A 17592-nucleotide genomic window follows, 5' to 3' on the forward strand; every position below is an offset into this window, starting at 1 on the left:
TAAATATATATAACAAGTATTGTATATTATATATATGCAATATAAATAAAAATTTTTAAATAAACGAATCAAATTATTTTTACAAGAACTTATCTGAACAAGGGGGTAGAAATTCTAACTTCTAGAGAAAATACTTTTTCAAAGCTAAATTAATTCATTGGATGTATAACTTTTTTAATCATAAATATTATTTCTCACTTATTTTTAGATGACACATAAGATAAGGAAGCATGAATTACGTTCTGCATTCTACCCTCTGCATAAAGCGATGTAAATAAGAGAAAAATCTATACAAGGAGAATTCAAGCAGCATTTTTACAAGATTAGCTTTTCCATAATCAAAACCACAGCATCAACTGAACTTACTCTAATTGAGAGAGGTCAGTCTTCTTATCACACATGTCAATTCCATTCTCCTAAAAGCGAAAATGTTTAGAAAACATTGTTTCAGAGGATCTTTATCTACAAAACTAGAAGAGGATAAAAAACCTAATAAGGGTAAGATAAATAGCCAATATTTACTTGTATCAACAGTAAGCATCAAACACTGCATGTAAACTGAGGCAAAACCATCACATGGGTTAACCAATAGTGTGCCACTTGGGGAGTCTATTTCTCTAAGATAACAAATTCTTCTAGCATGCCAAGTAACGTTTAGAAAATTGCCCACTTAACAAAATGCCTATTGTCATTTACGCTTTTTCGCATACTACATCACGTGCATTTGAGCACTTATCTGATTGCATTAGAGATCTCTTTTATACCTCTGTTTACCTTGGTAGATCCTGAGTGTTCGAGTGTATCTATTGTTCCACCCTAGACTAGGCCAGCACCTTCAGAGAGCTCACAGTAAAGGTCCCTGATTCATTTCCATTTAGAACCATTTGGAGGAGGTGTCAAAATGCAGATTCCTGGGCCCCACCACCAGTACATGGAATTAGCACATTTGTAAGGATTTCTAACAGCTCTGATAGGGCCTTCAAACTATCAAGGAGATAATGAACCCAAAAGGCATAACTACCGAAGAGCTAGGGGCTGATATGTCTTTTACTTACACTATTGTTTGTAAATTACTGCCATAAAAATTGGTTGAATAAAGGAGAAAGTGTCACCCTGGGTAAACCTCCATCTTATAACAGGAACAGCTTCTGACTGTTTTGTCTTAAGAGTATCGTAGCAGTGCCTAACTCGTGTATTTTTACTGAATCAAAGCAAATGATTTGGGGATTTTAAAACTAAAAGACCTTGAGGTTATACCTTGTTACAAAATATGTTGAGAAAAAGATATACCAAGGTATGTTAAAAACACAAAGGTCTGGACAATCACATGTGTTATTCCCATTATTTATTTAGACAAAACTAAAAAGTCTGACATTTAAAACCCCAAATTTTTATTGTTTTCACGATAAAAACATTCATCACTTTTTTTCCATGAAAACGATTTTTTATTTGAGGAGTTCTATTTTAAATATAAGAAAGATAAAGTTATGATAGCTTTACAAATAATTTATTTTGATCAATACATGAAGATGTATACATTATAAGTAGAAATACAGTAAATATTACATTTTTAAACAATGTATCAAAATATAATTTGTAATTTCACATATTAATAAATTTCCAAATTCAATCTCAAAAATACATTTTAAAGTATAAGCTATGATTTTTATAAAAGAGGAAAAAACTTTTCTTTATGAAAAAGTAGAATATTTTACCTGTATATAGTCAATGCTATATGCATGGCACAAACAGTTCAAAATACAAAACGTTTACTTAAAACTATCTTTCAGAAATTTTTTTTAAATTTCTTTTTCTTCCTACAGCTTGAAAATATCTAGGGCTATACATAAGTCTCATAGAGATGTAATGTCTCCGATGAAATAAAGATGTCATACTCAACTTTTGTTCGCCCTCCTAGCAGATAATAACCATGAATCATTTCTTAGAACTGGGTTTTCAGGTAATAGGTAGGGACAGGCTGTGCCAGTGGTACACTTCTCAATCTTAGAAATATTTTATAACCATGATACATTACTCTGATATCTCTTTCAGTCTGTGCCAATAAGATAATAAATGTGCATCTTACACAGAGCACTAATGCGTGGGACTGTGAGTTGAATAGCATCTCCTATCTCTCTCTATTCACTCACAGCTTGAGTAAACACTCAACTGTCTTTCTAACCTATTACTTCCTCCAGAGTAACAGCACGCTATTGGTATCCATGTTTTAGACGTATCACAGAGTGAAATGGTAATTATATGGTCACTCTTTTACATCTCTGGAAGATAACTGTACTCTATTTAGAAAAATCATTACTTTGAAAAAAAACACCATTTGCAGGTGAAATTCATTTTGCTACTATGCTAGGAAGGCAATGATAACTGAAGGAACCAGGAAGGCGCTCTCTAGACTTGACGGAGGTCTAGCGACATGGACCCAAATAAAGTGCGCTTTACTTGGAAAATGTCTATTTGTTAAAGCTATGGGGGGAAATACTGCAAATTAAACATCATGTGGACAAATTATCTCTATTTAGCTAATTATCTGTCACATTATACTATTGGCTACAGCAGCCCCAAGCAGAGGTTAACTGATTACAGCTTTTATAGTTGAATTCTTTCTTTAAATTATTTATTTATTTTTGGCTGTGTTGGGTCTTCGTTGCTGCGTGCGGGCTTTCTCTAGTTGCGGTGAGTGGGGGCTACTCTTTGTTGCAGTATGTGAGCTTCCCATTGCAGTGGCTTCTCTTGTGGAGCACGGGCTCTAGTCATGCAGGCTCAGTAGTCGTGGTGCACAGGCTTAGTTGCTCCGCAGCATGTGGGATCTTCCTGGACCAGGGCTCAAACCCGTGTCCCCTGCATTGGCAGGTGGATTCTTAACCACGGCACCACCAGGGAAGCCCTATTAGTTGAATTCTTAAAGAGTTTCACATCATATAATTATATAATTGTATTTTTGAAACATCACAGAAACCCAAAATGTACCCATTTGTAGTCATCAGAATGTGTAGACCTGCTGGGAGCCAAGCTGTGTTCAAGACCCCATTGAACCCAACGTTCACTCATCCTTTGCATTCTTTCCACAAAGAAAACAGAGTGTGCTCTTAGTGGCCACTGAAAGATGCTGTTTTGCATGAAAGGAAATCAAGAATAAAATAATCAAAATCTTAAAAAGAATGAAACAATCATCCTCCACTTGGGGGAAAAAAAGTTCTTAGAGAACAAGAGAAAACAACAGAGGCCTTCTGAAAACGTTTAGTGTTGCCAATAAAATGGCACAGTTAAAAAAAAAAAGACTTCATCTCATTGTAGCAGTAGAAGGGTAGCTCCCACTTGTAGACTGTGACATCCAAAAAGAAACCCTGTTCCTTTTGTGCACTGAGAGTTTTACCAAAAGGCACAAAGTTCACAAAGAGATATATTTTCAGGTAAGAGAACAGAGTGAAGAAACTTACTTTGTTATCAGTTTATCAGTAGAGGTAACAGAGAAAGACATTTCAAGAAAAAAAAACTGTTAGTAGTAGAACACCTGTGCCCAGCTGACACCCTTTATGCTCATTTGATGCTAACAAGCAAGTTACAGTTGCAGCTGTACATGGCGTCAGTACCTTACACATCAAAATTCTAGAAAGATCATGGTAACCACTTTGTGAATATGAGATTCCACAAATCACAGGGAATTTGCACCAAGTGTCAGTGTTCATCCATATCCAAAAGGAAAGGAGGATCAGACAGCCATCAATAATAAACAATGACTCATCATTTCAAATCTAACATCTAGTGCCAAAAATTTTATTTTTTGCTTAAACCGAAATATTTCTGTGGGCCTCTTAAGTCATCCAATAACTTTCCTATCCTATGAGAAGTGATATTAAGAATTAGTATGGGGGCTTCCCTGGTGGCGCAGTGGTTGAGAGTCCGCCTGCCGATGCAGGGGACACGGGTTCGTGCCCCGGTCCAGGAGGATCCCACATGCCGCGGAGCGGCTGGGCCCATGAGCCATGGCCGCTGAGCCTGCGCGTCCGGAGCCTGTGCTCCGTAACGGGAGAGGCCACAACAGTGAGAGGACCGCGTACCGCAAAAAAAAAAAAAAAAAAGAATTAGTATGTATTTGGGGACCTCTGAAAGAAATTCACTAAACAAGTAGCAACAAATTACCACAGCCTGGGCTGAATGCTATTTCCAAATGATGGGCAAGGGCAATAAGACAATCCACATTCCATAAACTGCTTTTGTTACATGTTAATGACTGCAACAGTTTCTGTGCAGGTTTCAGATTAATGAGACAAAGAATACCAAGATTCATAGAATTAAATTTATGTGAAAAAGAGAGCAGAACGCAGTAAAAGTGAAGTTGCACCAGAAAACAAGAGTTATCTAAGCATCAACCCAGCATGAAAAGGGAACTACTTCTGATTTCCTAGAATACACCCCTCACAGGTTATTATTTCTGATTACCACGGCAGCATGCAGCATTTTCCATCTAACATTTTAGAAGAACACTTGGTCACACCATGCTCTGCCTTATTAAATGATCTATGTGGAAACCATTCATTTCCATTTCTCTTACATGTGTAAAATGTCAAGTTAAGAGTGATAAAACAGTCATTTACCCTCAATTTTCTCAATAATGTAAGGTTTCAGAGAGAGTGCATTAGAACTCTAAAATAATAAGCTAATATATTTTCTCAATTTTCCCTTCCTCCTGCATTTTCACTAGGGGGAAATCTACTGCTGATAGTATCTCCTTTTAAGTTCAGGAGGCTTAAAAGTGTTGCTCTTCCAAAAAAAAAAAAAGTTTTGCTCTTTAACCCCCAAAAATGTTCTCAAACATAGTTATTTTCTGAGTAAACATCTTTCAAAAGAAAAGTTCTGCAAAGACTATAAAAACTTTCCCTGGAATGCTTCTAAAGGGTAACATAACAGTAGGTATGGATGGAAAAGAAATAGTGTTGTAAGAACTGCTACAGAAAAATCAAATATAAGTGGTTTCTACCGTATCTGCCTCTCTTTCACCTTCTTCTACATGTGCAAATACATACACAACACAATAGATTTCAACAAGTTTAAGAAGCAAGGAAGCAATTACAAAGAAGCAAAAAATAAGTCAATCAATCCTTGTTTTACAAAGAGAGTAAGTAAGCCATAGACATCAACAGGCTATAGGAATCTTCCTCTCCTTATTCAGTGGATTTAAAAAATAATGTTTCTAGACCTCTAGTAGGCATAATTCGTATTTCATGTCCTGAACATATCCTGTTCAAGCTAGTATAACAAAATGAAGATGCTATGAGGCAAATTATACTCCAATCCTCGTCTTCACTGCATTAAGATTTTGCAAAAGAACTACAAAGCGATTTCAATCAACTACTTATACATGGAAAACAAAACATGGCTGTCAATGGCGACCAAAATAACCTATCTAGAAATACTCTCTAAAACTAACTTTAAAAAGCTTTTAAATGAGTATTAAAATTGATCACGTTTTAGGTAATTTATCTTAAGTATACCACATATGCAACTGCATTAAAAAGTGCCCAGAAATCAAAACTATATTTCAAAAGAATGTATTCATACACATAAAACAAGCCAGAGTCCATAACAGTGTCTAAAAGCAGATTTTAACTTTTTTTTTTTTATTCCTCCAGAGACAATGATTCACATCATAATCACCCTCATTTGGCATCACCAATGACTCCCCAAACATCAAAGACAAACTCATCTGGGAACGCAAAGTCTCCAAGGGTTTCATCAAGTGCCACAGCAAATTCATCCGGATTACCTTTGTCCTTTCCAGCTTCAAACATTGTAGTAGCTATCAAAAATAATTTTTAAAGATTAATTAGCATCAGAAGACTGAGAAAAATGACACCAAGGCAAAATACTTTCTAAAAGTAACATGCATAAGTCTATTCCCATAGATATTGTAGAAGGAGATGCATGTCTATGTGCACCAAAATCCATGGGCAATAAGGTTCATAGGCAGTATTATTCACAACAGCCCCAACCCAGGAAGACCCCAGGTATCTATCAGTAGGAAACTAAATAAACATAATATAATCATACAATGAACTTATACACAGCAATGAAAGTGAACAAACCACAGCTAATATACCAGAACATTCTCAAATCTCCCAAATGTGACATTAAGCAAAAGAAGCCAGACACAAAGGAATCATACTATATTATTCCATTTACATAAAGATAAAAAAAACTGGCAAAACAAATTTATGGCTAAGTTGGGAAAGTGGTTACTTTTGGAGAGGAGGGAACAGGCAATAATTGGGAGAAAGCATAAAGAGGGCTTTTGAGTACTGGCAGAGTTTTATTTCTTGACATGAGTGGCGGTTAAATAAGTGTTCATACTGTGAGAATTTTGTGTTGTATACTTATAACTTGTTCATTTTTCTGTATGCATGTGTATTTAGCATTAAAGAGTTTAAATAATAAGTCATTCATTCGTTCAAAAAAATTTTTAATAAAAGGAACATGCATAGATACATACTTCTAGTACAAATTAAAATAAGTTACTCTCTATCATTACACATCAAGGTAGCAAAGATGTTTTAAACATTCTGTCTTCGGCACCCTGGTTTGCATCTTCTACCCCTGTCTTCTTCTCCATCTTGGAGCTCATCAGGTGGAGCCTCTGGTGTCCCTATGGGTGGAGCAAGGGCTCCTGTGGCTAAGCCTGATGGGAGACCCAGAGTACATCCGCTCCCCACCCCCCTTAGTCACTAGCTTTCTCCGTCCCCTCTTCCACTCCCCACTCCCAACTATAAAAAAGACAAAGGATAACAGCTTGCAACGGGGCAATCAAGCTAGGGAGAAGGGGAGGAAATCTGTCTCTTCGTGGAATCAAGGAAACTTTTTTTGAGCCCCTTTCCAGTTTGGGATAGAAAGCAAAGATGGTGCCCTTGTTCTGTTTTTCTAATAAGTTGCCTGGATCCCATATTTTATGTCTGGGGAACCAGCATCTTCAGGAGTACACATTCCCCTGGGACTTGTCCCTCCTGGCTGGGAGCCCATAAGGCTCAGCTGTTTTTTTTCTCAGCCCCCTATAAGCACTAGCTACCAGGAAGAGACAGTGTGGGTGTGATTTGGGACTTGGGTGAAAAAAACCCAGGTAAAAGGGAAACACCAAAGCCCAGCCTCTTTTTCCCTCCCAAGTTAAGGTTAAACAAATCAAAGGTTGTATGATTTCTCTGAATGAGCCAAGAGGTCTGGTCTTTCCAGCTAAAATCCACTAGGGCTCTGGAGAGCATTTAAGAACTGTTCCTCACCTCGAACAGCTCAGTACTAACACAGGTAGGCAAGGGGGAAGGCAGGAGATGTAGCCAATAGAAGGGCACCACAATCAGAGCAGAAGTGGATGGGGTGACCTGGGGCAGGGGTCAAAGCCCTAGTTAAGGTGAGGAGGGCTTCCACATAGCTGGACAGGTTGGTGTAGGGTGGAGAGTCCAGGTGTGGTAAGGAGGGCATGGGGGCAGGGGAGAAGAGGACAGCAGGCACACTGATGAGAGATTGGTTACATACAAGGGCATGCATCACATACATGTATATACACCAAATAATGGGAACCACGTTTTGTCACTGTCAGAGAAAGACAAATAGGAAAAGGGAGAAAACTAGAATGATTGCTGCTAAATTAGAATTGTAGAGATCAGTGAAATATTTTTTTTTTCAAAAGAGAGATTAAAAACTATAGAGGTAAAGACATGAACACAGGGCTTCCGTGGTGGTACAGTGGTTAAGAATCCACCTGCCAATGCAGGGGACACAGGTTCAAGCCCTGGTCCAGGAAGATCCCACATGCTGCGGAGCAACTGAGCCCGTGCACCACAACTACTAAGCCTGCGTACTGAGCTGCAACTACTGAAGCCCACGAGCCTAGGGCCCGTGCTCCACAACAAGAGAAGCCACCACAATGAGAAGCCCGCACACCACAATGAGGAGTAGCCCCCACTCGTCACAACTAGAGAAAGCCCTCATGCAGCAACGAAGACCCAACGCAGCCAAAAATAAATAATAAAATAAAATAAAATAAAAAGACATGAATACACACATTCCTCAATCCACTGTGGGGAGCTGGGAGCAGTGACACCCCAATAGCAATGAGCACACAAAACACCCAGATCTTGTTTCCCAAATACCATTTTCCACTAAAAAGAATCAGAGTTCCTCAGAGAAATGGCTGATTCCAGGGCTGGAGCAGGAAAAGTACAATATGAACTAAGAATAACTTCTGCCAGAAAGTAAGAAAGTCTCAAAAAAAAAAGGTAGGAACATGTGAAAAGACATAGAAGTCAGAGTGGAATAATGCCCACTGACCAAAATGAGGGACAATTTGAGCATCAGAATAAGTAGTGATGGTCATAGATTATAATCCTATTGAACAAAACAGCAAACCATGAATCCATAATGAAATGATTGGTTGACTGACAAATAGATGGATGAAAGGTTGGTTGGTTGATTCATGAGGAACAGGATATTTACATAGCTTCAAAATATCTCCTCACCAAATACTTATTATGAAGAGAATAACTTGACAGTGGAGAAGCTTAGTAAATATCACCTAAACAAGTCATCAACATAAACAATATCATAAACAGAACAAATCAAAATCCCGTGCCTCCAGGTAAGATGTAATGAAAAGAACACAGCACCACATTTGTGATATCCCTGCCAGAGGTGTAACTTGAATGTTATTATGGAAAAATAATCCAAAAATGAGGAACATTCTGCAAAAAAACTGGTTTGTACCCTCCAAAAGTGTCAAGGTCATGAAAATCAGGAGTGGAAAACGCTCCAAATTGAGACAAGTAAAAGTAACACATGATTTTGAACATGCTCTTTTGCTGTAATGGATATTAAGGCACTTGGTGAAACAAAAACAGGATATGATTAGATGTTAGTAATGTATCAATGTTGATTTCATGATTTGGACGGTTATATTAGGGTTACACAAGAGAATACCTCTGTTTAATACCTCTTGTTACACAAGAGAATACCTTTGTTTATAGGGAATACGCACTAAAGTATTTGGGGGCAATTGTATATCATTAATTTATTCTCAAATGGTTCAAGAGGAAAAAATTTTATACTGTATAACTTTTCTCTAAGTTAGAGATTGCCTAAAAAAAATATTTTACGCGGTAAAAAGTGAGGAAAATTGAATCTCTTCATTATCATCTCGCTGTCTCTCACGTTGCCCCAGGCTTCAGCCATGACCCAAAAGCTCCTTGATTTACCATTAACCTAGAAGCAAACACTTCAAAAGGGAGGAAGGTCCAGCCGCAGCTGGACCTTCTTCTCCAGCCCAAGGGCCTGCCAAGTTTACTAAAACATTTATATATATATATATATATATATATATTTTTTTTTTTTTAATGATATGCTAAGGCTGGCCAGGATATAGTGAAGCAAACACTCAAATATACTGGTGTGGACTTTGTAAATTTGGCTTTTGAAAAACAATTTGGCAACAAGTACCAATCTTTAAAAATGTTCACATCCTTTGATCTACTAATATTTCCACTTCTGTGAATCTATACATTTTTTTCTCCCAGCTTTATTAAGATAAAATTGATATACATCACTGCATAGATTTAAGGTACACAGCATAATGATTTGACTTATATATATCATGAAATGATTACCACAATAAGTTTAGTGAACAACCAGCATCTCACATAGACACCAAAATTTTTTTTTGCCTTGTAATGAGCTCTTCGAATTGACTCTCTTAACTTTCATATACACCATACAGCAGTGTTAGCTAGAGTCATCATGTGTACATTACATCCCTAGTACTTATTTATCTTATAACTGAAAGTTTGTATCTTTTGACCACCCTAATCCAATTCCCCTCCCTCTCACCCCCTACTTCTGGTAACCACAAATCTGATCTTTTTCTGAGTTTGGTTTTTTGGTGTTCTGTTCTTAGATTCTACATATAAGTGTGATTATACCATATTTGTCTTTCTCAGACTTATTTCACTTAGCATAATGCCCTCAAGTCTCATCCATGTTGTCACAAATGGCAGGATTTCCTTTCTATGGCTGAATAATATTCTATTGTATATATATCTCAACTTCTGTATTCATTCATCTGCCAGTAGATACTTAGGTTATTTCCTAAGTCTATTTTCTTAGGCTATTGCGAATATGCTGCTATGAACACAGGGGTGCAGATATCTCTTCAACATAGTGTCTTCTTTCCTTCACACAAAAGAATCTACACTTTTTTTTTTAAATCTTAAAAACAGAAAAGAATTTAGGAGAACATTTTTATTTTAAAAAAACCTAAGATGCAGGATCATGTTTTTTATTTAATAAGATACAGGATCATTAAGTCACCTCTAGTATGATGAAATATATTTGATGAAATATTTTGAAGTAATTTTAAACAATGTTTATAACTTTGTAATAACCTGAGAAAATCTTTTTAATATTTACTGAAAAAGCAGTACATAAATTTTATATTACAATCACACTATGTTTTTTACAAAAATCTCTACATAGGATGGGTAAAGGGAGAAGTGTATGTTAAAGCAATTATAATCAAATATTAACGGTAGAATCTAGGTGACAGGTATGAAGTACTAAAAAGTCTTTCAACCATACTGTATGTTTGAAAATCACTGTAATAAAATATTAGAGAGAGAAACTTCTACACAGACAACGAAAGAAAAAAAAAATTTTTTTTTTAAGAAGATGTTGGGAGTAGGAGTTTATTAAATTATTTATTTATTTTTGCTGTGTTGGGTCTTCGCTTCTGTGTGAGGGCTTTCTCTAGTCGTGGCAAGCGGGGGCCACTCTTCATCGCGGTGCACGGGCCTCTCACTCTCGCGGCCTCTCTTGTTGTGGAGCACAGGCTCCAGACGCACAGGCTCAGTAGTTGTGGCTCACAGGACTAGTTGCTCCGAGGCATGTGGGGTCCTCCCAGACCAGGGCTCGAATCCGTGTCCCCTGCATTAGCAGGCAGATTCTCAACCACTGCGCCACCAGGGAAGCCCGAAAGAAAGTTTTAAATACAGTAGATACATTCAAATTGGAGAGAAAGTTTTTGTTTTGGTTTTTTTAGCTAGGGCCTGTTCAATGCAATAAAACTATGGCTGACTTAACAAACTCTGTGCCCTCGTGGGTACCAGCTATATTTTGGAAATTATTTCCTAAGCCACTGAGAAACACTCTAATGTCTATAAGTAATGCTTCTCTTTCAACAGCCATAGTATCATAGTCAAGAAAGGAGGAAAGCGGCCCTCAAAGCGCATTTCCACACAGTGAGATAAGAAACCAACTGTTCAGGAAATGGGACTCTACTGATGTTCTGTGTCCCTCCTCTCCTGAGGTGGTCTTGCCTTGGAGGTCTTAGCCACAAGCCCAGCTTAACCATGGCTTGCTGCAGAGAAGTCCCAAACCTTCACTTCCATCCCTGACTTCTCTCACGAGTTCCAAATACCTCTTTCTGAATAAGGGGTGCACAAGTCTCCCAGCTTGTATTCTGTTAGCATCTCAACCAGCATGTCCAGAAACCAAACATCATGTCCCCTTCCGAAAAAACCACTACTCCTCTTCCCGTTGCCACCACTGTCATTAGTAGTGCAATTATTGTCCCTGTTACTTTCTCTTCTTGCCTGTGTACCAAACACTGCCTCCCCTTGATTCTACCCCTGCAACCTCTCCAGCCTTCATTTCACTCGCACTGCCACCATGCTATTTCCTTAACCTCCAAGTCTAGTCAGCGAACCATCTCCCATAGGTACATTAGATTTCTCTTCCTAAAGCACAGCTCTGATCCTATTAGGTAATAAGACAAAAGGACCAGGAAGCTCCTTTCCACCTCTGAGATTGTCTGTGTCACTCGCATATATGAAAATATTCCTTTGATCTCCAACGCATATCTTAAAAACTCTAAACCCTGTCTGTCATTCTGATCCGAAGTACTCCTGGTTCCCACGTGGCTTACTCCTGCACTAACGCTGTACCCTTAGAAATCTGACAACTCAAAAGGCCGTCTTTCCTCCTTCCTACCTTTGCCCAAGATAGCCTGCTCCAAATCACCAGCTCCACCATCAAAATCCTTTCTCGGGCTTCCCTGATGGCGCAGTGGTTGAGAGTCCGCCTGCCGATGCAGGGGACACGGGTTCGTGCCCCGGTCCGGGAAGATCCCACATGCCGCGGAATGGCTAGGCCCGTGAGCCATGGCTGCTGAGCCTGCGCGTCCAGAGCCTGTGCTCCACAACAGGAGAGGCCACAACAGTGAGAGGCCCACGTACCATAAAAAAAAAAAAAAAAAAATCCTTTCTCTCCTTCAAGGTTCCTTCCTCCATGAAATCCTGTGTCCCCAACTGGAAGTGACATCTGCATTCCCTAAAGCCTTCTACCAGTGCTCTTCATACTTGAGTATGCAAACATATTGGCTGAGATCTCGGCAAAGTGCAGATTCTGGTCCAGTAGCTCTGCAGCAAAGCCTGAGATTCTGCATTTCCAACGACCCCCAGGTAATGCCAGTCCCCAGACCACACTCTGAGGCATAAGGCCTTACGGTGCACATTTAACATTATTCTGTGTTGTCATTATTTTCATCTACATATTGCCTCTATCAGAGAATAAACTCCCAACAGATCTTGAATAGCTTACTTAGTCTTTTATGCCCAGGGAAAACTAGTTCAGTGTCTTATGTACAGTAAATGCTGGTAGCTGGGTAGGTCCAGAAAGAGTCCTTGGAATTACACTTAAATAATTTTTGTACCCGCACAGTTAGCATGCGCTTAAGAAAATGAAGCCCAGAACTCTGATCCTATAGCCAGGATGTGAAAGAAGAGCAGCCAAAACTTTTGCAAAAGTAGGACTCAAGTTCAGAATTTTGCTTAGACTACAATTCTAAATAGTTCTCATAGGGCCTACAGACAGCATTTACTGAGACAGTTACCTAAAGATCATACTGACATGAGGGTGATATACAATCTCTTTGAGGAAGAAATAAGATGCACACAAATAAAACATATAAGAAAATCTACAGACCATTCAGAAGCAGAAATTAACAGTGCAGGTGACTGATGCTCTTAAATGCTGGAGGAAACGATGACCAGGATCAGATGTTCACTAATGGACACTGAATCAAACAACCTCCCTCCCTCCCTCCCTCCCTCCCTCCCTCCCTCCCTCTCTCTCTCTCTCTCTCACTCTCTCTCACTCTCTCTCTCTCTCACTCTCTCTCACTCTCTCTCTCTCTCACACACACACACACACACACATCGGCCGAAAGAAACAACTTGGTGCATGTTTTTTGGCACCTCAGGAAGTCAGCAGTACTAGCTAGCGCCCTGAGCCCAGGAACAACATATCCTGGACCTGGCCGACTCTGACTCGCAATCTCTGGTTTGGGTTCCTTAGTCACAAAATGAGAAAAATGAGGGCTTAAGATGCCCAGACAATAACCTTACAGTCCAAACTATATAATCTCACTCATGCTGGCACAACAGAGAAGAAAACCTCCCATACACTAAACACAGCCCCAGAACTGCTCAGACCTCCTATATGTTTCTACCTCTACTACAACACTACCATTATTACTGGCAATAATTGTTAGTAATCATTGCTAAGAATGATAATAGCTATACCTATTATTTATGATGTGATAGAAACTTTATATATATTTAATTTAATGCCTTGCCAACCCAGTAAGGTTGTTTTTTATCATACCCTTTTACAAAGATACAGAAATTATGATTCAAAGTTAAATAATTTGCCCAAGGGCTAAAGCTTCAAAAATGATATTAGGACTCCATACTCCCTGTGAATTCACTATTTTTGTGCCTCTTAACAGACATACGGTCAATAAACATTTACCAAGGATTTACTCTGGGAGAGGCACTGTGGTAGGAGCTGAGATTAAAAACTGTGTAAGTTATCACCCTTCAAGGAAACACGGGTCTTGTAGAAGCAACAAAAGTACCAATTAGGCAGCTTCATAGTTATGCTGGAAATACTGTATGTAATACAGTGCTCCAGAGATCTTTCCAAAATCCATAATTTGCTTATGTATTTTAAAAGAAATTAAGAATGGAGCATGCTCTGAACATGTTATGAATTGCTAACTCATAAAGTATAAACATAGATTTTAAATATTTTTTACAGGAGAAATAAATGGTATTATTGTATCCGTTTTGGTAAAAGATTGAATCTCTGATTTAAGACAAAAGCAAAAGAGGGCTTCCCTGGTGGCTCAGTGGTTAAGAATCCACCTGCCAATGCAGGGGACACGGGTTCAAGCCCTGGTCTGGGAAGGTCCCACATGCCGCAGAGCAACTAAGCCCGTGCACCACAACTACTGAGCCTGCGCTCTAGAGCCCACGAGCCACAACTACTGAGCCCACGTGCCACAGCTACTGAAACCTGCGCGCTCAGAGCCCGTGCTCCGCAACAAGAGAAGCCACGGCAATGAGAAGCCTGCGGACCGCAAGGAAGAGTAGCCCCTGCTCACCGCAACTAGAGAAAGCCTGTGCGCAGCAACAAAGACCCAACGCAGCCAAAAATAAGTAAATAAATAAATTTATGAAAAAGAAGAGAAAAGCAAAAGAAACTTTAGCAAAATGAAATACTTCTTAAAAAGTTTTATTACATTAACATAGTGACAGCTACTAAAATGCTTTTAATATGTTAACTATAATAGATCTGCAGTATGCCGCAATAATATTCAGCACCTGAATACAACCTGGCAAAAAATATTCCACTAAAATGTAGAATTTACACCACATGTAGCAGCTAAGTGCTGACATCTAGTGGCCATACTGAGAATATCTTTATATTATTACCACTACTAAACAACTTTCACATCATTATTAATGACAAACTTATATTGGTTATACAGGTCAATCTGTATTTTCCACTAAGTTTTTAAATACTTAAACATAACTTTTAGCTATAAGGTACTACGGAAGGTGAAAAATCTTGGTATCAAAGTCCCAGAATTAAATCTCAGTCCTTGTTAGCTGACTGGGCAAGTTACCAAACATCTCTGAATCTGTTTGTTCTCAAATCTATAAAATGGCACATAGCAGGGTTTAGATAAAGGTTAGTGACTTCCATAGTTAATTTAACCATTAAATCTGTAACTGTACCTCTTTCTACGTAAAGTCTTTAACACCTATTTTCCCTAAGACTTTTCATAAATGTCGACCCATTTCAAGCAACTCACACATTAGTCAAACATCAAAAAATACAGGCAATACAGAATGTTTAAGAAAAATCTATTTCCAAAATTTCATTGGCTTTATCTGAGAAGGATGACTTTCACTGTTTTGAATTCAGTGAAAAAAGAAATCGTCCTAGGAAAAAATGTAATAACCTCTAAATAAAATTATCATATACGTTTAAAAGACCTATAAAAGATTTTACAGGAAAACTCTACTGAGAAACTATCATTCAAATTTCCTTTCCACATATTTCTGGATCTCTTTTTTTTTTAAGGATTTTCATTCCTACTTTTAAAATGATAAACTTCATTAGCAATAACATTAATTTTTTAACATCTTTATTGGAGTATAATTGCTTTACAATGTTGTGTTAGTTTCTGCTGTATAACAAAGTGAATCAGCTATATGTATATATATCCCCATATCTCCTCCCTCTTGCGTCTCCCTCCCTCCCTATCCCACCCCTCTAGGTGGTCACAAAGCACCGAGCTGATCTCCCCGTGCTATGTAGCTGCTTCCCACTAGCTATCAATTTTACATTTGGTAGTGTATATGTCAATGCTACTATCTCTCTTTGCCCCAGCTTACCCTTCCCCCTCCCCATGCCCTCAGGTCCATTCTCTATGTCTGCGTCTTTATTACTGTCCTGCCCCTAGGTTCTTCAGAACCTTTTTCTTTCTTTTTTTTTTTTTTTTTTTTTTTTTTGCTGTACGCGGGCCTCTCACTGTTGTGGCCTCTCCCGTTGCAGAGCACAGGCTCCGGACGCGCAGACTCAGCGGCCATGGCTCACGGGTGCAGCCGCTCCGCGGCACATGGGAGCCTCCCGGACCGGGGCACGAACCCGTGTCCCCTGCATCGGCAGGCTGATTGTCAACCACTGCGCCACCAGGGAAGCCCCCCTTTTTCTTTTTTTTTAGACTCCATATATATGTGTTAGCATATAGTATTTTCTCTTTCTGGCTTAACTTCACTCTGTATGACAGACTCTAGGTCCGTCCACCTCACTACAAATAACTCAATTTCATTTCTTTTTATGGCTGAGTAATATTCCATTGTATATATGTGCCACATCTTCTTTATCCATTTATCTGTTGACGAACACTTAGGTTGCCTCCATGTACCACCTATTCTAAATAGTGCTGCAGTGAACACTGTGGTACATGACTCTTTTTGAATTATGGTTTTCTCAGGGTATATGCCCAGTAGTGGGATTGCTGGGTCATATAGTAGTTATATTTTTAGTTTTTTAAGGAATCTCCATACCGTTCTCCATAGTGACTGTATCAATTTACATTCCCACCAACAGTGCAAGAGGGTTCCCTTTTCTCCACGCCCTCTCCAGCAGTTATTGTTTGTAGATTTTTTCATGATGGCAATTCTGACTGGTGTGAGGTGATCCCTCAATTGTAGTTTTGACTTGCGTTTCTCTAATGATTAGTGATGTTGACCATCCTTTCCTGTGTTTGTTGGCAATCCGTATATCTTCTTTGGAGAAATGTCTATTTACGTCTTCTGCCCATTTTCGGATTGGTTTCTTTGTTTTTTTGATATTGAGCCGCATGTAATGCTTGTATATTTTGGAGATTAATCCTTTGTCAGTTGCTTCATTTGCAAGTATTTACTCCCATTCTGAGGGTTGTTTTTTCATCTTGCTTATGGTTTCCTTTGCTGTGCAAAAGCCTTTAAGTTTCATTAGGTCCCATTTGTTTATTTCTGTTTTTATTTCCATTTCTCTAGGAGGTGGGTCAAAAAGGATCTTGCTGTGACTTATGTCATACAGCATTCTGTCTACGTTTTCCTAAGAGTTTTATAGTGTCTGGCCTTACATTTAGGTCTTTAAACCATTTTGAGTTTATATTTGTGTATGGTGTTAGGGAGGGTTCTAATCTCACTTTTTTTTTTTTTGCAGTACGCAGGCCTCTCACTGTTGCAGCCTCTCCCGTTGCAGAGCACAGGCTCCGGACACGCAAGCTCTGGACGCACAGGCTCAGCGGCCATGGTTCACGGGCCCAGCCGCTCCGCAGCATGTGGGATCTTCCCAGACCGGGGCACGAACCCGTATCCCCTGCATTGGCAGGTGGACTCCCAACCACTGCACCATCAGGGAAGCCCTAATCTCATTCTTTTACATGTACCTGTCCAGTTTTCCCAGCACCACTTATTGAAGAGGCTGTCTTTTCTCCACTGTATATTCTTGCCTCCTTTATCAAAAATAAGGTGACCATATGTGGGTGGGTTTATCTCTGGGCTTTCTATCCTATTCCATTGATCTATATTTCTGTTTCTGTGCAAGTACCATACTGTCTTGATTACTGTAGCTTTGTAGTATAGTCTGAAGTCCAAAAGCCTGATTCCTCCAGCTCCGTTTTTCTTTCTCAAGATTGCTTTG

At 39.0% G+C, this 17592-nt stretch overlaps 1 protein-coding gene across 1 annotated transcript in view; it reads right to left on the reverse strand.

Moving 5' to 3' along the window:
* Positions 1-1490: 1490 nt before the first annotated feature.
* GIPC2 (GIPC PDZ domain containing family member 2) overlaps positions 1491-17592 on the reverse strand; it is a 90760-nt gene continuing 74658 nt past the window's right edge. The window contains exon 6 of the mRNA XM_022581005.2: positions 1491-5815. Coding sequence (XP_022436713.1) covers positions 5676-5815 — 140 coding nt within the window. The 3' untranslated portion in view covers positions 1491-5675. The remainder of the gene's footprint in view (positions 5816-17592) is intronic.

Source organism: Delphinapterus leucas, chromosome 1 (assembly GCF_059928025.1).
Source record: "Delphinapterus leucas isolate spDelLeu-1000000601 "Yukka" chromosome 1, BTC_Dleu_Yukka2, whole genome shotgun sequence".
Taxonomy (NCBI): domain Eukaryota; kingdom Metazoa; phylum Chordata; class Mammalia; order Artiodactyla; family Monodontidae; genus Delphinapterus; species Delphinapterus leucas.